This window comes from Rhinolophus hipposideros (assembly GCF_964194185.1).
Source record: "Rhinolophus hipposideros genome assembly, chromosome: 26".
Taxonomy (NCBI): domain Eukaryota; kingdom Metazoa; phylum Chordata; class Mammalia; order Chiroptera; family Rhinolophidae; genus Rhinolophus; species Rhinolophus hipposideros.
In genome coordinates, this window is record NC_138072.1 from 24,678,013 (window position 1) to 24,698,837 (window position 20,825).

The 20,825-nt window shown below is 46.7% G+C and overlaps 1 protein-coding gene across 6 annotated transcripts in view; it reads left to right on the forward strand.

The window, feature by feature from the left end:
- The window catches only part of SIPA1L2 (signal induced proliferation associated 1 like 2), a 206,995-nt gene that overhangs the window by 120,462 nt on the left and 65,708 nt on the right, over positions 1-20,825 (forward strand). For all 6 annotated transcript variants that reach the window (XM_081038989.1, XM_081038988.1, XM_081038993.1 and 3 more), the window contains 3 exons: positions 1,447-1,635; positions 8,531-8,705; positions 13,210-13,313. In XM_081038989.1, coding sequence (XP_080895115.1) covers positions 1,447-1,635; positions 8,531-8,705; positions 13,210-13,313 — 468 coding nt within the window. The remainder of the gene's footprint in view (positions 1-1,446; positions 1,636-8,530; positions 8,706-13,209; positions 13,314-20,825) is intronic.

The following is a 20,825-nucleotide window of genomic DNA, read 5'->3' on the forward strand; positions in this document are numbered from 1 at the left end:
TCATGGTACTAAGTGGCAGTGATGTGACTGCCCGCTTACATGACAGAAAGGAACAGATGATAAGAAGGCAAGGTTTTCGGGGCTGCGGCAGGACAACCGTGAACTCTCCAGTTCATGTCTGAATTGAAAAATGGCTTTAAAATCTAAAACAGACGACCAGGTGGCCACAGTGGATGACGGTTGGTCTTGTATTTGTCCCAGTGTGGTAGCTTTGTCACCCACACTTCATTACAAGTGGACCCAGGGTAGTTCGTTGCTTGTCTTGCTTTGAGTGAAAAGAGAGATTGTTAGTATACAAAAATGGCACTTACAGTAGCCGTGTGGGTAGAGATGGTGGTTTATGTAAAGAATTAAATCTGGCCTGTACTTTGAGTTTATTCTCTTGACCCTATTTTATTAGAGGGGACTAATTTGGCAGGTGTTCCAGAACGTGTAGTTTGGTTGCCCACTTCCGGATCAGACGGAGAAGAAGCCCTCTGCAGGTCCCTGCACTGTGCGTGAGCCTGTGCCCACTGTGCACACTGCCGAGTCTTGGGTGCTCTGGGGTCCTGGGCTCCGTGATGGAGAAATCCGAGAGAAAGCCCGTCTCTTGAAGTGACATCTGTTAAGTTACAGGCCTGCCCTGTCCAATTTAGTGTTATCCACTGGCCGCACATGGTTATTTAAATTGAAAGTATGTAAGTAAAATAAAAAACACACTTCCTCAGTCCTACTAGTCACAGCCAGGTGTTCAGTAGCCATGTGAGGCTAGGGGCTCCTGTCTGAGCCAGTGTGGGCAGAGAGCATCCTGTCTCTGCAGAAGGTTCTGCAGGCAGTGCGTGCCAGAGCCTGTGTGACGCCAGGCATGCCAGCACCGTCACCACAGCCCCGGTATCTCTCCAGCAGCTCTTCCCGGAGTCAGACGGCGGGGTCAGAACCAGGCCTCTTGATTTGTAGAACTGAGGCATGTGTCATGGTAGTGTTCCCTGCTTTTGCGACATCGTTGAGGACATGTCATAAAATCAGGAGGCAGAATTCGGTGGTAGTCGTCTCAGCCCCGAATCACCTGCCCGTGAGGTCACTGGTAGCCCCATTCAGCTTGGGGAGTCGTCAGCACGCTAAGTGCAGTAGAAGAAGAGAAAGGAGTGGAAAAAGATAGGGAAGATAGGGAGATAGGGAAGAGGAAAGGGAAGGGTGGGAGGAGCATGAGTACGGCCGGCCAGCCTCGCCATCCCCCGTGTCCCTCACGTCCTGTTCGTGTTGGTCCCAGAGCCACGGCGATGTCTCCGCTTCTCGCAGCCATGCTTGGCCTTGCTCCTCCTCGTTCTTCAGGCTGCAGTCTGCGATGTCCACCCCGCCTGGCTGGTTCAGACTGAGAACTTTTGTCCCCTGTTCCCACTCGGAAACCACTTACCCTCCTGCCCCTTTGTGTCAATAGTAACTGGAGACTTGTACTTGGCCCTGCAGCTCACAACACTGAGAGGAGCGATTTTAGAAGACGCCGTACCCTCCACCGCCCGCCATGGCACGGCACGAGGCCTGCCTCTCAAGGAAGTTCTGGAGTACGTCATCCCAGAGCTGAGCACGCAGTGCCTGCGCCAGGCGTCCAGCTCACCCAAGGTCTCGGAGCAGCTGCTCAAGCTCGATGAGCAAGGGGTGTGTATGCTGCGTGACACGGGGCTGTGTGTGCTCCACGGGAGATGGACCTTTCCCATCGCTCTGTCTTTTAACATCATTTATTTGTAATGTTTCGAAGTATTGTGTCTCTGGCTTTTCCCCAACACGCCTGTCTACTAGTTAAGAAACGCGATGCCTTCACAGTGTAAATGCACCACTGCTGAGATGTGACCTGGCTTGTTTTTACCAGGGTTGGCAGGGACACTTCTGACTCAGGAACATAAGGAGTCGGTGGTGTTTTTCCCCAGGATTTGCAAAACTCACGTCGACCCCCTCCCCTAGCTAAGGTTTATTCTTGTCTGCTGCGTGCGAGGCCTCGTGCTAACAGATGGCCATGAACACGTGCAGTAGGAAGACTGACGCTGAGACCTAGTCTCCAGTCCATGGGGACAGTAAGACCAAGAGCACAGCGACCTCAGCAAGGCGGAATGTGGCAGTGGCTCCCGGAGACGTGGAGATGCAGAGAGGGGCCCTGCAGATGCAGCTGGCGGGGCCGGGCTCCTGACGGAGGTGGCGCTGTAGCTGGGCCGGCAGACTGGGGTACAATTCCAAGGGGGAGATATGAACTGTTGGCTGTTGTATGTAGGAGCTATGACTTGTTTCTTTACAAAAAAGGGGCACACATGGGGAGGTTGGGAGTTTAAAAAAAAAGAGGATTGAGGCTAGTACTTGATTCAGGAGGTGGTAGGGAGCCATTGGAGGTTTTCCAGCAGGACATGTATTTCAGGATGATTGTTCTGGTCGAAGGCGTTGGACAGGCTGGTGAAGATAGAGAGAGACCCATGGTGGCCTGGAGCTCTGTTATGTGACTGGAGACATCGTCCAGGGGAGAATTAATGACGGATGGGACTGGGATGGGGTCGTGGCCCAGAAGGTGGAAAGAGGTCTTTCAAATTTCCTATACAAGACAACTTGTAGGGGAAACTGAGAGGAAGGTACCCACGTATATGTGTTTTATTTTAAATGAGTGTATTTGTTTTAAATACATGCTTTAAAAAATACAGTAGCAATGTATATTTCCAGAATTTCCCAAGGAAAATTCTGCTGCGTGCCTCTGAAGGAATGTGAGGTATTTCTTGGATGACCCAGTAATGCTGCCTGGTGTACTGATTGGCGACCTGATACGCACACGCTGGGATCCCAGAAGTGACCGGATTGTAACTGGTTACACTTACAACCGCAGGAGGACACAGGCACTGATCACACTCTGAATGAGCAGTGCTGCCATGCCTGTCTCCAGAATGAAGGCTGGCGTGGTAAAAACGTGCACGAAACCGAAACGCCGGACTTGAGCAGTTGACTGTTGACATCGTAGGATACACACATTGGCTTTACCATGACAGGTACTGGTGAGCCACGTGGAACTCCCGGCATGCCCGTGCAACAGCTGAGAGAAACATGTTAGCGCGGAGGGAGCGGGAGGGCACTGCTGCTGGTTCAGCACTCAGAGTTCAAGTGTGTTGATGAGAAGAACACCATTTATTGTCATTGGCATGTTGTGAGAGAGTCCCTGGGGAGAGTTTGCCACCCACCTGGTACTTCTGTCCCTTCATGTTTCCGGGACACACTGGTTCTCCCTTAAAACATGTCACTGCACTTGCCCAGAGCAGGTGCCTTGGTGCATGAGGTTTTTGGTCCCCTCGGGCTGCCGTGGAAAGTTCCAGAGGTGGCCCATTTCCCCAAGCCTGAACCCCGAAGTCCTCAAGGCCCTGAGAGACATTGCAGCAGTTCCAGGTAACTGTTTCCTCGCAGAATTAAGCAGGTGTTGGGACGTTTGTGGAGCAGAATAAGTCCCGAAACTCTGCCGGGCCTTTTGTTTACCTGAAGCATTTTAGGCACTTTGAAGGAACACCTGTTCACAATCTGATGTCAAGGAGTTCACTTTGAATATTGGGTTCTGCTTTTAAGCAAAGCGACACATTATATATATCTCGTGGTATTTCACGTGTTTTTTTCTTTTGAGATGGTATTTGTTTGACTTTGGTATGCTTTCGTAATGGTGTATAATGGGGCATTTTTAACTTCCCATAACCCTTAGTGGTATCTAATTTCCATGTTACCTGAAGAAGATACTCTTTCTTTTCATTTTTAAAAGAGATTGAACAGTTTTCTTAACATCACAGTTTCTACAGGATCTCTAGGGGTCCCCACTAACCTGTTGGGGGGGTGAGATTTTCTTCCAGGTAGTGCCATTTTGCTCTTTGTCCTGGTGGTAAATCTGTGCAGGAAGGGGGTCGGGCCAGGTTTATGGAGCTGTTCTTAATGGTTTGCAATCTTGGAAACTTACTTAAAGGGTATGTTGTCAGCTGCCGCTTTCTCGGAGTCTGTAACCCATCCTGGTGTGACATAGTCACTGGTATGTGTGCTCTCCCCAGGACACGTCGTTACAGTGGGGAGTCCCGGGTTCTCAGATCACTCACACCATTCCTTACGTTTGGGGAGATGTTTGGAGCAGGAAGTCTCCATTCTGTAGAGAGTGACAGGGAAAGTGACTGTTTAATAGTAGGGCTTTGGAAGCTTTGTTTCTTTATGTAAATTCACCTCTCCACTTACAAAATTCCAGTTTTTAATAAAGACTATGCTAATTTATATAACAGGTGAATTCATAAAAGGCTACAGGTTGGCTTTTTAAAAATTAAAATTCAGATAAGTTATGACAGCTCACTATCTTAGAATATTCTGGTATCTGTGGCAGAATGACTAATTTGTCCTTAAGGCCAACTGCCCCCTTCTCTCCTCCCCTCACCCCAGGTAGAGATGTTTGCTGACATATCGGCTGGCTTCAGAGGAAGTCCAGCAGGTCTCAGGAGTGAGGCTGTGCTGGGAACAGGTAGCGCGTTGGGAGTCTGCAGGGGGACGGCTGCACATTCGCAATTCTGAAGCTGGTTTTTGTCACCTCAGTTTAAGTTTAAATTTTCTTGTCAATAATGATAAGACTCCTGGTCTTGGGAATGAAACAGTCCGCTTTTTCTTCCCATCCTGGGAAGCAAGGGAGGCACGTGTGCAGCATTATCTGCCTGTGTGCAGTGTGTCTGTCTGTACGTCCAGGTATCAGCGCTGAAGTGGTATGGCATTTGGCCAAGCGAGTAATTTGTCAGATGAACAGTACAGATGCCTTTGCCAGCCTGGTGCCATCGCAGGACTGTGGGACTGGCTGCGATTGACGTCAGATGGGCCAGGTCAACGTCAGTACAATGGTGGGTGCTCTGAAGGACGTGCAGCCAGAACCTTGTTCTGGGAGGACTGGGAATTTGGGGGTATGGGGAGCTGGAGTCTCCCTTGTTCTGTGTCATGACTGTGTCGCTCACTCTCTGATGGCCCCCAGGAGGAGCAGTAGTTGATGTGACATTTTGATTGTTTCACGAGGTTTGTAAGACTCGTGTGAGAGCTGTCTTTTCACCAGATGTTGCGTTCGTTACCATTTTAGTGGAGTCGCAGCCACGTGGGTAAACCAGCTACAATTGCTTGTTCTGAGTCACAGGACAGAGTCCTGTCTCCTGAGTGCCATTTCGTGGCCTCCTCATGCTGCCCCCAGATCCAAGAGGCCGAGTTGGTGCGTGTGTGAGAGGTGAACCATGTCGTGCCCGTGCTGTGCCACTCCCTGTGTGTGTGTGTGCGCGTGTGTGCGCGCGTATGTGCATGTATGTGTGCGTGGGCGGGCTTTTTCACTGGAGCCAGAGTTCCGGCCATTGTCAAACCCCCTGATGGTTTTGAAGTCTACTTTAGCCACATTCCCTAATTTTCATGGGCCCAGTGGCTTCTTGGATGGAAATGCAGGTCCTGCTCACGGTTAGGATCTAGGCACAGCTGGTCTGCCCGACGCTGGGAGGAGAGGGGAAGGGTGTGAGGCAGATGTCACTGCGGTCAGCAGAGGACCAGGGCCACCTCGGTCCCGCAGGTGCAGCTGACCTTGAACACAGAGGCCAGGGCGCCGACCCCTCACAGCAGAACATCCGAGTACAACTTTCAACTCCACAGAAACTTGGCTACTAATAACCTGATGTAGGCTGGAAGCCTTAGGGGTAACAGTCAGGTCACACATGGTTTGTGTGGTACCTGTGTTAAACACTGTATTCGCATTATACGTAATCTAGAGGAAAGAAAATGCTACTAAGAAAATCAAAAGGAAGAGACAACACAACGTTACTAAGAAAATCATAAGGAAGAAAAACTACATTTGCAGCACTGTGTGTACCTCCTGAAAACAATCCGCTTGTAAGTGGAGCCGCACAGTTCCAAGCCATGTCATTCACGGGTCAGCCGTACTTGGCCTTGGCCTGAACAAGAGCCCGTGGGAGTATCCAGTCCACCGGACGCAGAGAGAAGCTGTGTCGGTCCTGTGAGGGCTCTGCTCACCCAGCATGAGGCTGCACCAGCCCAAGCTCTGTCCCCAAACAGCTCTGCTCCGGGCCTCGTCCCCAAGTTGGTGGGTGCGAGAAGAGGGAGGGGTTTCCTGCTGGAATGCCGGGGCACAGACTGGCACCAGCTCTGATGTGGCTGGGGGCATTGGAGGCACGGTGGCACAAGATGAGGCCGCACCGCGTTGGCACCCGGCGCTGGCAGTGCTCTGAGGTGAGCAGCAGGGGAGGGGGCAGGGGACAGGCCGACAGGGACAGCAGCACAGGACTGAATGAGCCCTGAGGGCAGGTGATGGTGCGCAGTCGCTGCTGGGGCAGAGGAAGCAGCGGGCCATGGGCTCGGGGCTCCGGCCAGTGCTGTCATGGCAGTGTTTCTGGTGGACTCTGCTGTGGCAGGCGCCACTAACTGGAGAGAGCTGAAATCCTCTCTACAGCGAAGGAGCAGGCGAACTAGCATTACACGGGGGTGCCAGCCAGTTGTTCTGAGGCCACGTGAGAGGATAAGCGCAGACCGTGACACTCTCTGACGTCAGTGGCGTCCGTGGTGACCACTGCTAAATCACGAGTGTCTCCCTCATGTGCTTTCAGATACCGAAATGTCTTCTGAGTCACTAGGGGCAGTTGATGTCAGTCATGAGATAACATCAGGCATTTTTATTATATGTGCTGAGTAGTTTTTGAAGGTGATGGTCCATTAGCACGAATGCGGCATCTCGTTTATTTGGAGACTTGAGTCGGTGAAACATTTATTCCTCGATCGCTGGGTTAATGGATGGAAATGGTCTCCTGGCCCCACTGAAGAACTGGTCGGTGCAGTTCACAGCAGTAGGTGGTAAGTGGCTCGTGCACAGCACCCCATGCCCACGCAGGACGCCCTCCTTATCCTCACTGTGAGAAAGGGGCCTGCCCATGTGCGGTCAGGCAGCCTGGACAGGTCACGCCTCCTTTCCTACCCCAGTAGCCCGTAGTCAAGGTCAAAGCCATTCAGAGTATTTGACGCTACCTGCTCAACTCTGAATTTATTCTAGCACAATGAGCTGTTTCCTTAGATTCCCCGAGCAGGTGTCTCCCTGCCTTTCTTGAATTGTATGTTGTCACTAGGTAATGTAGATGAGACTGCTTTTATCACTCTGTCACTCAAGGGAAATGAGTATCATTTTGCCTAATTTTACTGATATAGTCAGCTATGAATTTTGATTAAAGGCTCTATTTTGTGGCTTGATAATAAAAGTGAACAGCATGATGGGTTGACGCCTTTAGGGAATGGATGATGCCTGATAATCTGTCAGGTTGTGAGGCTCAGATTGCTGGTAGTGAGATTAAGTGCTGTGATTTCATGAGTGAGAAGTCATTCCTCTCTGGGTAAAATAAGGAAGCTGTCAGGGTGGGTCCAGTTTCTCTCCGGCCGTGGTAGAAGGCTGTCCTGCGGCCTCCAGCATGGGGTAGGGTTGCCTGTAAGACGGGGTTACTGCAGGGACTCTTCAATTGCTATTGAAATGCTTTATGGCCCACTGTGTATTTAGCAGATGTTTTCTTTTCAAGATAGTCAAAACTGTAGAAATGGGTGTAATTGTACAGGCAAAGTTTCTCTTATGGAAACAAAACATTATTCTATCTATGTACATATGTCTCATGCCCATTGGGATTCTTTTCTTACTAGACCTAAATTTGATTTGTTTTTCATTACAGTCTTTCATATTTCATATTTTCATGAATGCTCAAATAACAACAAACAGCCCTAGGAACCAAAGAGGGCAAACTTTTAAAAGCCTGTGGCCCTTTTTCTTCCTGCCATGGAAGGTGATGGCCGTTACTGTGAGGAAGGTAGAAGGTTAAGCATGTCCACAGCTGTATCTTTTTGAGTGGACACTTGAACTTCTCTGTTCATTTTGGAAACCTGGCCCATCCCACATGGCCACACTGTACATACATTTCTTAAGGATTCTGCCATCTCTCCAGCCCTATTTTGGGGTTGTGGGATATGCGTTTGCAGCAGTATTGGGGGGTTGTGGAATGTGTTTGCAGCAGTATTTGGGGTTGTAGGATAAGTTTGCAGCAGTATTGGGGTTCTGGGATGCGTTTACAGCAGTATTGGGGTTCTGGGGTGCGTTTGCAGCAGTATTGGGGTTCTGGGGTGCGTTTGCAGCAGTATTGGGGTTCTGGGGTGCGTTTGCAGCAGTATTGGGGTTCTGGGGTGCGTTTGCAGCAGTATTGGGGGTTCTGGGATGCGTTTGCTGCAGTATTGGGGGTTCTAGGATGCATTTGCAGCAGTATTTGGGGTTGTGGTATGTGTTTACAGCAGTATTGGGGGTTCTGGCATGCGTTTACAGCAGTATTTGGGGTTCTGGGATGCATTTGTAGCAATTTGTGCAATGATAGCTGCTTATTCTTTTGCTTACTTGCTTATGGGCATACTTTTCTGAGAACAGAATTCTAAGCTTCTATGTTTTAATTTTACTGGAAGTTAGCTTGGCGGATACACTTTCCCGAGTAATGACATTTCTCCTCCATTTCAGCTGAGCTTTCAGCACAAGGTTGGGATCCTTTATTGCAAAGCAGGCCAGAGCACAGAGGAGGAAATGTACAACAATGAGACGGCGGGACCGGCGTTCGAAGAATTCCTTGATCTTCTGGGCCAGAGAGTCCGGCTGAAAGGATTCACCAAATACCGAGCTCAGCTGGATAATAAAAGTAAGCTTCACGTTTGTGTGTTAATTCTCCAGAGGCAGGCATGCCGCGTAAGTCTGAGCGAGTGGTCATGTTACTCTGGTCTTGACCCTGGAAGTTGCCTCGCCAGCTTATTTGGGATGCAGTTTAGATTTCCTCAGATGAGCAAAGGAAGCACTTTTCTCCAGAGGTCTGTGCTTCACGTGAGCTCAGAGGTCAGCTCTTCTTCCTTTGTGACAGCAGCAGAGAGAGTCTCCAGTGTTTCATGAAGAATCTTTTCATATTTTCTTCTTTCTTTTAGCCTAACCTCTTCAATTACACCCCTGTTCCAGTGCGCCAAGGACGAGCACTGCATTCATTTCTGAAAAAGACAGAATATTAGCACATTCGCTCATGCCATGCTCACGGGCTTATTGTGTTCATGTCTGGTTTCACGGCATTAACTGGGGAGTTGCAGCTGTGATTAAGAAGCTGATGTATTCTGTTTTCCAAGGCTCTTAAATAGGTCCCCTTGAGTGGCGTCGGATTAGCTCTAAGGTGCCAGATTGACTGGCCGATTGAAAACACAGGCTGTCTGCCATTCTGTGATGTGCGACTTTGTCTTACAGCTTCATGTAGACAATCATATTCCTTGAGGTCCTCATAAATTCTAAATATGGTAGTTTGTGTTTGTGCTGTTATTTAGTTGCCGTCAGCACCTAAAATACCAGGCAGAGTAATTGTGTGTATTTTGGAAAATTCTCCTTATTGCCACGTGATTAATTGCTTGCTCTTTTAATGAGATGAGCAGATAGATTCTACAGTTGGAGGGCCTGGGAGAACCTCCAGCCTGCTCCTAGAAGGAATGAAGTGGGATCTTTTTTGGCTGGGAGAGTGACAGTGTGTGGCTAAGCTGGGATTGGGACCGAGGTGGCCTGGTGCCTGGTAGCTCCCCACCCAATCCCTACCCCGATGTCCGGTCTCTCCGCCCCGATATCCATCTCCCCGCCCCAGTTTCCAATCTCCCCACCCTAATGTCCATCTCTCGCCCCGATGTCCAATCTCCCTGCTGCAATGTCCATCTCCCACCCCGATGTGTGGTCTCCCTGCCCTGATGTCCATCTCCCCGCCCCAATGTCCAGTCTCCCTGCCCCAATGTCCATCTCCCCGCCCTGATGTCGGGTCTCCCAGCACCGATGTGCAGTCTCCCCACCCCGATGTCCATCTCCCCACCCCGATGTCCATGTCCCCGCCCCAACATCCAGTCTCCCGTCCTGACGTCCGGTCTCCCAGCCCGATGTCCATCTTCCCGCCCCAATGTACATCTCCCCCACCCAGTGTCCCATCTCCCTGCCCCGATATCTGATCTCCCCGCCCTGATGTCCATGTCCCCGCCCTGATGTCTGGTGTCCCAGCCCGATGTCCATCTCCCCGCCCTAATGTCGGGTCTCCCCACCCATTTCTCTGGTCTCCCCTCCCCGATGTCCAGCTCACCTGGGCCCGTCACTGGACCTCACTTACTTCAGGGTCGTGCTGGGGGCTCCATGCACCTGTCCTCCCTTCTGGCTTTTTTATCTGTTTTTGAAAATTGCACTGACAGATACTGTTAGCTCATATGTGGGTCCCTGCATGTTCTCCACACCTGCCAGGGTTGGCCTTTGCTGTTGTGTTAAACACGTGTTGTTCATGCCTCAGATCCATACAGGTAAGGAAATAATTCCTGACACCCCCTGTGAATAGCCACATATTTTAAGAAAGTTCAATGAGACCTTTCCTGGGTTTTCTTCTGTTTTTGGCAAAGTTCTTACCTGCAAACCAGACCCTAAAGGGAGTGCTTTGCTGCCCTTAGGGATGTGCATTCTGGAAAGCCATCCCTGACAAGGAATCCGTGCCAGCCTGTCGTCCATACTCAGTGGGGTGGACTGAGGGAACATTGTAAGAACTTCTGATCTGTACGTTCTGTCAAACTATGACATGGATAAGGCAAATATTTTCCTGTGTATAGAATTGACATCAGCTTTGAACTTTTGTGACTTAGAGATGTCCTTGATACATTATAGATGTAGTGCTAAGCACCTTAGCTCAAGGAAATGATAACGTAAGAACGAGATTGTGACCTATTGATTTTAAATAATCAGCAAATCCCTAACTTATTTTTGTGAGCAAGGCCTTCAGTGAGATGCAGAGGAGTCTAAGACATTCCTTTAGTAGAGAGGAGGTTTCTATGAATCATGTTTCATGGAATAGTCAAATAAAGATTATGTCTTTCTCAGAACAAACAAACAAAATTGTCTTAAATTCAGGAGAATTACGTTCTAGTTTTAATTCCTTGGTCAAATGTGGGCCTCGTTTTCTTCACAAGGGACGTTCAGAGCGTTCGGGCTGGAGTATCTGGGTGTCCCTTCCAGCTTTAAAGTGGGTTGTTTCTGGTAAGCACACGATGAGATGGAGCAGGAAAGCCCCCCTCTTCCTAAGATGCCCCATGAACCAGACGGCAGTGTGGCGCCCAGGCCGCGGGCAGCCAGCATGTGAGCAGAGTCTGGGAGCAGAGAGTGAGCATGGAGACTCCCTGATGGCCTGGCCTAAGTTTCTGTGAACAAAGCATACGCGTCGCGGCCTGGAACAAGCTCATCAGTTTACCTTCTCCATCACTGTGCTGGTGTTCGAGAGAAAAACTGTTAGAATAGTTAATTTCGGAAATTCATCCTTTACTACAGCTTGGGATAGACAAAGCAGGGCCACATCTTTAAAAGTGTTTTTTACCCCCCAAAATGCATTTTCTTTTTTCATTGCAATTTCTGGTTGACTAGCCTATTCAATCCCTGTCCGACTTCCTTCGCTGACATTTAACCATCCTGATCACCGTGGCGTGACAGGAGTCCTTGAGTGTGTTGGGCTGTTTCCTCCCTGACCTTTGCTGCTTTTCCCAGCCATCGGCCCCCCCCTCATCCTTCCCTCATGTCCGGCCTGCTCAGTCCAAGCACGAGCACTGTCAGGGTCCAGAGCCAAGACCCCCAAAATGGGATGTCATTTTCTAAGACGTCCTGGGACAAATGACAAGTATGCATTTAATGAATACTTAGAAGTGAAAATCCCTTTATTTGGGGACTGGTTAATATACAGCTTGTTAGATGAATATCCTATCCTCTCTGACTATCTGCAAGTTGATTTGTCAATGTCCATGTGTAAACATTGCAAATACTCCCCATATTTATGAAATCGCCTCTGTGAGTCTCTTCAGTGTGCAAAACTGTACATGATATTCTTTGTAGAGGATTTTCAAGACTACTTCTGAGTCAGATAATCAATATTGAAAATAAAAACATATGGCAGGATTCGGAAAAGCCCATGAAGGTTAAATGTTTCAGTGTTTTCAAAGTAAAAATTTTAATTTTTAGATTTAAAAAAAGGTTAACTGAAGATGACTACTTAGAGTTTACCCAACAGATACAATGGAATAAATTTTATTTTAAATGATATTAAAGAGTAGAATTGTTTCTTGTGGTTTAAAAAGTAGGAAAAGAAACGTATAGACAGGTCAAGGATTGAGAAAGACAGTCTTGAATTCTGTTTACATCTTAATTTATATTTATCTTTTGTCTTTATCTATATGCAAAGTGGTCCAAAACTATATCCTGAGATTATTACTGATGTATTTTATAGTCACCGTGTCAGTTTGGACGTCTGACACTCACAGTTTGAGATAATCTATTGATAATACAGATGGCTTTTGATTTTGCAAAGAATCATTCTGCTTTTCAAAAGATGAATTGCTGTATGATTGACAGGGTTCAGATGTCATCATTTTTAATGCGTATCAGTGCATAATATACAGTAAGGGATCTCATTCATTCTCCGTAATCTTAATCATGCTACCATTTCATTGCATTGCCTGTTGAAAAGAAAAGAAAATCAGTTATGTCATTTAAGAAACATTGTTTTGTTCTCATTTCCGTATAAAGTCAGTCCTGTTTCATTTTTCTGGGTTCTAACTAAGAAGTCACTGTACACACACATACACACACACACTTACAAGGATGGTTAGCTCATACCGTTCAGATAATTGCACCCAGGCCTGCACCCACCCCAGCTGCCGCTTCTTTCCTTCTCTGCTCACCTATCTCCCTCCAGCAGAAGCCCCTCACCCACTGTGGGCCATCTCCCTTCGTCCCCTCGGTACTGCAAGGGCCACGGTATAGGAGGTGTAGGGGGCAGGGAGGCATGAGCTCCATAGAAAGCGTGTGGGCGAGAGCAGATAAGGAGAAAACTATTAGGTTGGTGCAAAAGTAATTGAGGCTTTTCAATTATTTTTAACCTTTTAAACCGCAATTACTTCTGCACCAACCTAATCCATGCCGGTCCCCAGACGTGGGTTGGAAAGGGGTCGAAACAGTCCATAGTGAGAGGGCAGGGTGAGCATCGAGACACCGATGGTTTGTAGTTGAGTGGTTTGTTTTTTCATCGAATTGCCTTTTGTGAGAATGTCATACTGTTAAACGGCTAATTATGCAGTTGCCTAACGTGTTTTATGATCCATCATTGTCCCTAGCTGACTCAACAGGAACGCACTCCCTCTACACCACCTACAAAGACTACGAGCTCATGTTCCACGTGTCCACCATGCTGCCCCACATGCCCAGCAACAGACAGCAGGTAGGTCGGTCCCTGGCTCTCCTCTCAGCACGCCCCGCTGCGCAGCCTGTGGGCGGTGCTCGGCCAGCCTGTGGGCGGTGCTCGCGCTGTCGGGTTTGCACAGAATCGTTGGACGTTTTCCCTGGACTGTATTGGTGATCTTTGACTCTTTAATCATTTGGAAGTATTTGGGCTTTAAAGGGAGTATTCATGCACCCATCTCATTGCCCTTTTTCCTTATAAAACTTAGAAATTCTTCCATACTCACCTTTATTGCTCGCTAGGCAAAATCTCAAAGGAAACTAGTGTCAACTGTGTTAATTATAAAAAGGCCAACTCTGCAACCTGAACTTAGGTTTCTGCATGTGGGTAGATAACTTATTTACAGAAAATATTATAAGAAAGGATCTTAAACTCTTTCATGGCATGAATTAATTTTAGGGGTTTAATCGCATTTGGGTTATTTTAGCAGTTAAAACAAAGTTTGTTTCCATGCTCGGGAAACTAGTTCTCCTGATGTCACTTAACTGCTCCCCTTTGCTCTAAATATTTTGAAGCACCAAGGACCCCTTGCTCCATAAATACTTGTCGAATGAATGAAACTTAATTGTTGCATAGTATTTTATTTTCTTAATTGCTCGTGAAGTTCAATGATGGCAGTCAAAGTACACATTTTCCCAAGAAGCCCCTTGCCTTCGCCTGGTCACTAGCTTTGGGGACCACCTCAGAGCCCACAGCCAGGCTGGGAAAGCGGACCACTAGCTCTTCACTTCAGGGGCAACTCCTCTCCCATGTTTTTCTCACGGTGATTGCTGGGTGGATTTGCTTGCCATTTTCGATCTATTAATTGACCTCATCCCTTGTGGCATCTGAATTTTCTAGTGTTTTCTAGTAGTCAGAGTTCCCCCCACTCCCTGCAGAGGATGGATCTTTCGATCACGTGTCTGTATGTTATGAGATGGAGTTACTAGATCACATGTACTTATTTATATGTTCTAATCTAGAGGATTTATAGCTCTAAACATTTGTTTTGAATGCTGTCAGGTAGATTCACTAGATGGTACGGAGCTCCCTCTGGAGCGTGCACATGTCCCCAGATCCTCAGGATCTGCGGTAGTGAACTCCAGGTGAGTTGTGTTCAGCCGGAGCTCACTCAGGCTGGGCCATCTGTCACCGTCAGCAGGGACAGCCAGTGCCTCGGCCCCCGGTAGGCGGTGCTCAGCCCGCAAGCCTTCCAGCCCTACTGACCTGAGTCCTTGGGCTCCAAACAGATTGGCCTGTCGCTTCTCACATGGCAGCCCCTGGAATTTTGAAATCTGCTTGACAGAACTTAGACTGGCTTCCCTTCCCCCTTTTTGTTGCACAGTAATTAAAATTTGTGGGTTTATGAGCTCTGTGTACCTGACTTTTTTTTTCACTGAAATTTGTCCTTGAAAAGTCCTATGCACAAAAATGTGTATGGAGAGATTGGGGATGGGGAGTGGGAAGATGGCTGTTTTAAACTCCCCAAACTGGAGACGAAAAAAAAAAATCTCTGTATGTTGAGATTATACATTACAAACTCTGTAGCCTAAAGTCTTATATCAGTTACCTTTCTTTTTTTAGTTCAAGTGAGAATCCATGACATAAAATAAATTATGCTGATGAAGTAGAGGAGGAAAAATGTAGAAACGGGTTTGCTTTTTTAATTTCTCTTACTTTATGTGGAATGTATATGATCTTGTATGTGATTCACTAGGAAATCTATAGTCCCCCCTCATCTATGGGACGTGTTCCAAGACCCCCAGTGGATGCCTGAAACGACAGCTGGAACCAAGCCCTCTATAGGCTATGTTTTTTCTGTACCCGTACCTATGATAAAGTTTAATTTATAAATTCGGCCCAGTAAGAGATTGAGAGTACCTAATAATAAAATAGAGCAATTTTTACAATATACCATAATAAAAGTTATGTGAACGTGGTCTCTCAATCTGTCTCAAAATCTTACTGTCCTGTACGTGCAGAGTGGAGATGCTGGACAAAGGGATGATTCACGTCCCGGGTGGAATGGGACGGGACAGCATGAGATTTCATCACTCTACTCAAAACAGGGCACAATTAAAAACTTAGGGATTGTTTATTTCTGGAATTTTCCATTTAAATTTTCAGACCATGGTTGACTGTGGGTAACTGAAACCACAGACAGCGAAACTGTAGCTACGAGAGGACTACTGTGTACGAAGTACACCAGGTGGGCAAGTTGTCCTAATAGAGAGGGGGTGCGTGAAGGGTGGGAGGTGAGTCAGTAGACTCGTGTCCTCGGGTTACTGCAGTCAGTGGCTTGCCTGGCCTAGGGTAGGGTTCTTCATCTCTCAAGAATTTTGATTATTGTACAATGGACCTGTGCAGTTGTCCCGAGATACTGGACACCGGGACGACTGACCGGGCTGCTTAGACTCGGGGGTGGCACACAGGCTCAGAGGGAAAGAGTGCTGCATTTTCGGGATGCGTTCCATAGGTTTGGAAATGGGGAGACGTGGCACACACGAGTATATCTGGACTAGATGGTAATGTAACATCTTCCTCTTAGTGTTAGAATTCTGTGGTTCTAGGTTCTTCCGTGAGGCTTCCTTCTTCTCGGTTGAAAAACGCGTCTGCAGAAGAATGTAGCTGTTATAAGAATTCTGGAGCACACTTCCAGGTTTGCATCCCAGCTATTAGCTTTGTGACCTTGGGCAAAGCCTGTGCTTTAGTTTTCCTTACCCCTGAAGACAGACTGATCTCTTTCCTCTGCCGAGGTGTCCCTCTGCACCTAGAACAGTCCCCAAAACATGGTAAGCAGGCTGTAAACATTTATTAATGAATTACTACACCTTCCTTGGATGGTGGTTAGAATTAGCTGAATTACTGCGTGTAAAACACTCAAAATAATGCCCGGCACAGAGTGTGCTCAGTGAGTTTTAGTCGGTATTATTATTATTTTGTAATTTATTAGACATAAAGCACAAGTACTTTAGATGACCTAATTTGCATTTTGCTTTTTTGTTCCTAATCCTAAAGATCTATTATGAAAAACTAAGGCCTGAATTGTTAAGAAAGTAAGGAACTCATTTATCAATAATTTTAGAAAATTATTTTTACTTTGACGCTTAATATTTTGCTCGTCATGAGTTGTCCTCAGAATATTCTGTTCGTGGATCAAGGGTGTCACTGTGCAATCTTGGGACGTGTACTTTCCAAACTTGTTCCAGGTTGTACCGACTCCTTCCGCATCGCTCACCCACCCCACCCCAGGGTCCACACATGACATTAATACCAAGGCCATAGATGGAAATCTGACACGACTCGCTGGGTTCCTGACTGCATGTTGAGTCCACGGGACACACAGCAAAGTCAACTGGCCACACATGAGTGGTGCCTGTTCTTTGGCCTAATGAGCACTGTGGTATGCGTGACTATTTAACTGGTCCAGACTCGTCCACATCAGATAGAATTTCTTGTGTTTGTTCTTGTAATAAATCAAGCTGAAAGCTGATTCCAAGATACATTAAAAGTCGGTAGAGAGTTCACCACAGTGGACGTCTGACTCTTACAAAGAAGCCGGAGCCAGACCAGGGAGTGAGCGGAAGGGCCGCCTCGAGTGCTTTCGCTCTCTGGTGGTCCCGCACGTCTCTGGGCCTGTTTGGCAGTCGGTCCCCTGCTCCAGAGGTGTCTCCCCATGTGTCCCTTCTGCCTGTTCAGTAGACACGTCAGAGTGAAGCAATCATGGGGTGTTGTCAGTGGAGAAAACTCCACAAATGAGCTTGACACTTCACCTTGGCAGAGAAACTTTTCCTTTAAACTGAAGCTATAAAACAGATAAAGGGACCGCAGTGCCTGGCACACAGTGAACTTTTTTTACTGTATGAAGTTAGAGCTGCTCTGTTGGAAGGGGGGCTGGAGCCCCATGGAGGTCCCTAAGGAATAAACCAACCTCTTGCTCACTTTCTGAGACTCTGTTTGAAGAATGCTGGTCCTAGCCTTGTGCTGGGCTTGACATCTCCAGAGGTAATGGGGGCACCGCTTGTCAGCTTGGAGCCAGGCTGGAACCCCTTCTCCATGTAATTTAGACAGATGGTCGCCCCCTGCCTTCAAAGCTCTGTGCGCTTACTTCTGAGTCCCTAGTGGGTACGGCTAAGGAACCATTCAGTGCTGGAGGAATCTATCTCCGTAAGTGCCGTACGAGCAGGCCCTGACTGCACTTGGCTTACCTGTAATATGGAATCTTTTAGAAGAATAAAATTTTTCTTCAGCTTTCCAGGACTTGCTTTATTCCCAGGCCTAAATAGGAGTGTACACTTACACCCGATACCAAGAATTGTTGCTTAGCATAAGGGTTGCTATTGCTCAGCCTCAGAACAGAAACACTTGTAGCTTCGTAACCCTGTTCCTATCTTCACTTCGTCATTAAATCATGAAAAATCTACAGCTTGGGTTTTTTTTGTTTCTCCATTCATAACGTATTCAGCCTTGCTTAAACGGATTGTACATTTACTCTTGCTATTGGCAAAATATTTTATATAGTGTTAATACTAAATGTTTTGTATTGTTATATGAGAATGATAAATCAGTGATGAATCCTTGAAATTATAATAGATTTGATAGGGTCTTTTTCTGATCTGACGTAGAGTGGTTAACTAGCTTTGGCTTTTTCGTGGGGAGCAGCAGGCAAGTCTTTCCTTATCTAACTGTAGGTCTTTTGTGTTGTGCTACTGGTGATGTGTGTAGGTTTCCCTCACTTTCTTATTCAGACAACTATTCTGCGTTCACTTTTTCCACAGGCAACTCTAGATATCTCTTTAAAATCAAAGTGAAATTCTAACCACTGGTGTACACTCTTGAGTGTAAAGTGTATGGGGATGTGTTGTGTGTGCACACACACAAAATCAGGAAGGCCCGGGAAGGAGGAGAAGCTAGCCCAAGCAAGAGGTTAGCAAGTTCCAAGTGCCTGACGCAGAAACGAGTTAGCAGGTTGGAGGGACAGGGTGGCTTTGGGGGCGGTGGGGACGGTTAGGCTATTGGTTAGGTTGGGGGGCCTTCGTCAGCCCTGCTGCTACTGACTGGACCTCAGATTCCAACCCGAGGACTAAGGTCCAGAACTGGTGATTTTTTTTTTTTCCTATGGGAAAGCATTCAATTTTTTGCTCAGTTTTGAGCTCATCTCTGAACTTCAGAACTTGTAATCGTGAAGTAATGCAGTTTTCTCTTTGAAGTTTTGCTGATATTCACATATTGGTTTCTTAAGATAAGCAGCTCTCTGGAGATGTGCTTTCTCCAGTTTCAAGTTAAGCTTTCTCTTCTCTGACTTAAAACTTCTGGACATCGCAGCAGCTTCTCCTTCACATTGTGCAGCCTGCCTCCCTCCTTTCCGGAATTAGGTGCCAACTGCTTTTTCTTTCTATCTTGCTGGGTTTTTAAACAAGAATTTGACAAATGAATCTGTTCACAGAGAGTCTCATAGATCTGCCTAGTTGGCTCCCATGCCATTTCGATCCAAGTGTGGCCGCCTCACAGCTTTTGTTTTCACCTGCCTTTGACTGTCGCACCAACTTACAGCTGGTCCTGTGACACCCTGATGTCTGTTTCCGGAATTGAGAACCAACCCAAAGGTTTCTATTTCTGTAGCATCTATGCCTTTTGCCATGGAATTGGGTGAAGAATCACATTTTCACTTTCCTTGTCTTCACAAGAAAGAGCTTATGCCTGTTTCACGGCTTCAATCAAGTGCTGGAAATTTCATAGGATTGACTGTGCAAATTCATGTAATGCAATATTTATTAACTTACTCTCGCAGTTAAAGACGCTGAGTTGGTTCCCCTGGCTCCGAGAAAGTGCCATGAGCTTCCAGGGCCGAGAGTTAGCCCTAGTAGTGTGGTTCCCTAATTCCCCAAACAAATAGGGACCTGCCTTCCTGGTGTGCTGGGCTGCATTTATTTATGGGGTGACAGCTTTTCTTCTTCCATCTCCAGACTGATTATACAGACTTTCATTGACCACTTAGAACAAAATGTAACTAACCACTGAAGAAAACATTTACCTTTAAATAAGAAGTCCAAGAAATTACTTAGGTTATTTCATGTTGGATAAGATCTTAGGAAACAGTGAATAATGTTTCTGTTAACTATCCAGATGTTAGACTTCTTTAGTCTCTAAGTAAATCCAAGCAATTTGTTGATAGACAAGGTGTTCTTTTTTCTTATTTTATTTTCCTGCGAAGAGCTTTTGCTTTTGCTCTTCTTAATGAATCTCCTTGCTCCCGTCCCCTCCATATACTTTATTTTTTTGTAAAAAGTGCTTTTTGTGACTATGGTTAAATTCACTAGACTTTTAAAACCATTTTGGGCCCATTTTACAAAGCAAAAGAATGCGCTTAGAAAGAGACACAAGCAGTCTGACATGTCATCAAGGGGACTACCCTTAAAGTTTCATTTCTCTTGTGCTTTAAATATTCCTATCGTGAATTCCCGGAGCAGTAAACCGGTCTTCCCTGAGGAGGAAGAGAAAATGGCGGAGTGCCCCATTCACTGTTGCGGTAGCTGCAGTAACGAAGCCCTAGGAGCCCGGCCCGCCCAGCGCCTTTATTTGAGAAGGGGGCAGTCAGAGTGAAGTTCAAAGTCAGAGTGAAGTTCAGCCTGACCCAGTAATCGCTCAGGAGGGGGCTGCACAGCTCACACATGGCCTTGGCCACTGAGCTCCAGCTTTTGTTAGTCAATCTGAGAATTGCAGTGTTTCAAGGACACTGAGTCAAGTTCAGCGCAAGCTACTATGTTCTGTGTTCACCAGGTATGTTGAACACAATGTTAGGCGTTTTAGGTATTTTTTTATTTTAACTTTTCATTTGTTCCTAAATGTCCCTTGTCCTCTTACAGTACATATAAATTGTGTGTTTCAGTTATCTGGGGAAACGAGGGAAGAATATCTTAGACTAAAATTTTCAGTTTGTCTTTTGACGTTATTGTAGATACTAGTCTTTGCTCCCATTTTCTTTCCTTGACATGGAATGTTTATTGTGGTTAACGTCTGTGTCCACTATAGTACGTATGGGCAAATAGCAGCATGGCAAGTGTGACATAGTTTCTTACTGATTTTTTCCATGCATCTGAAATGACACATTTTACTTCAGTGTCTAGCAAACATTTTTAAAACTAAAGGCGATACATTGGGTTTGTAGTAATATGTATAGTAGCATATGTCTCAGAACTTCACTGACAGTGAGATGATTTTCATGTGCTTATAAGTTTAATCATTAGTAGTGCAATAGGAATTTTCCAACACATGAGTCAGCAGTTTAACTGGCATAAAGACAACTCTGGAAGAATGAACATTTCGTTTCTACTTTCCCAGGCCTTTTATCGTGCTAAATCACAAGTCAGGGCCCCCATGGCGAAATCCTTTTGGTATCTGGGTTTAAAAGGTTGTAAAAGTTGAACTGAATGCTCTTTACAGCATGAAATGTGTTCTGGTGCCAAATACATTTGGGAACAAGCTTGCCGTCTTCATTGTTGCTAGTACAGT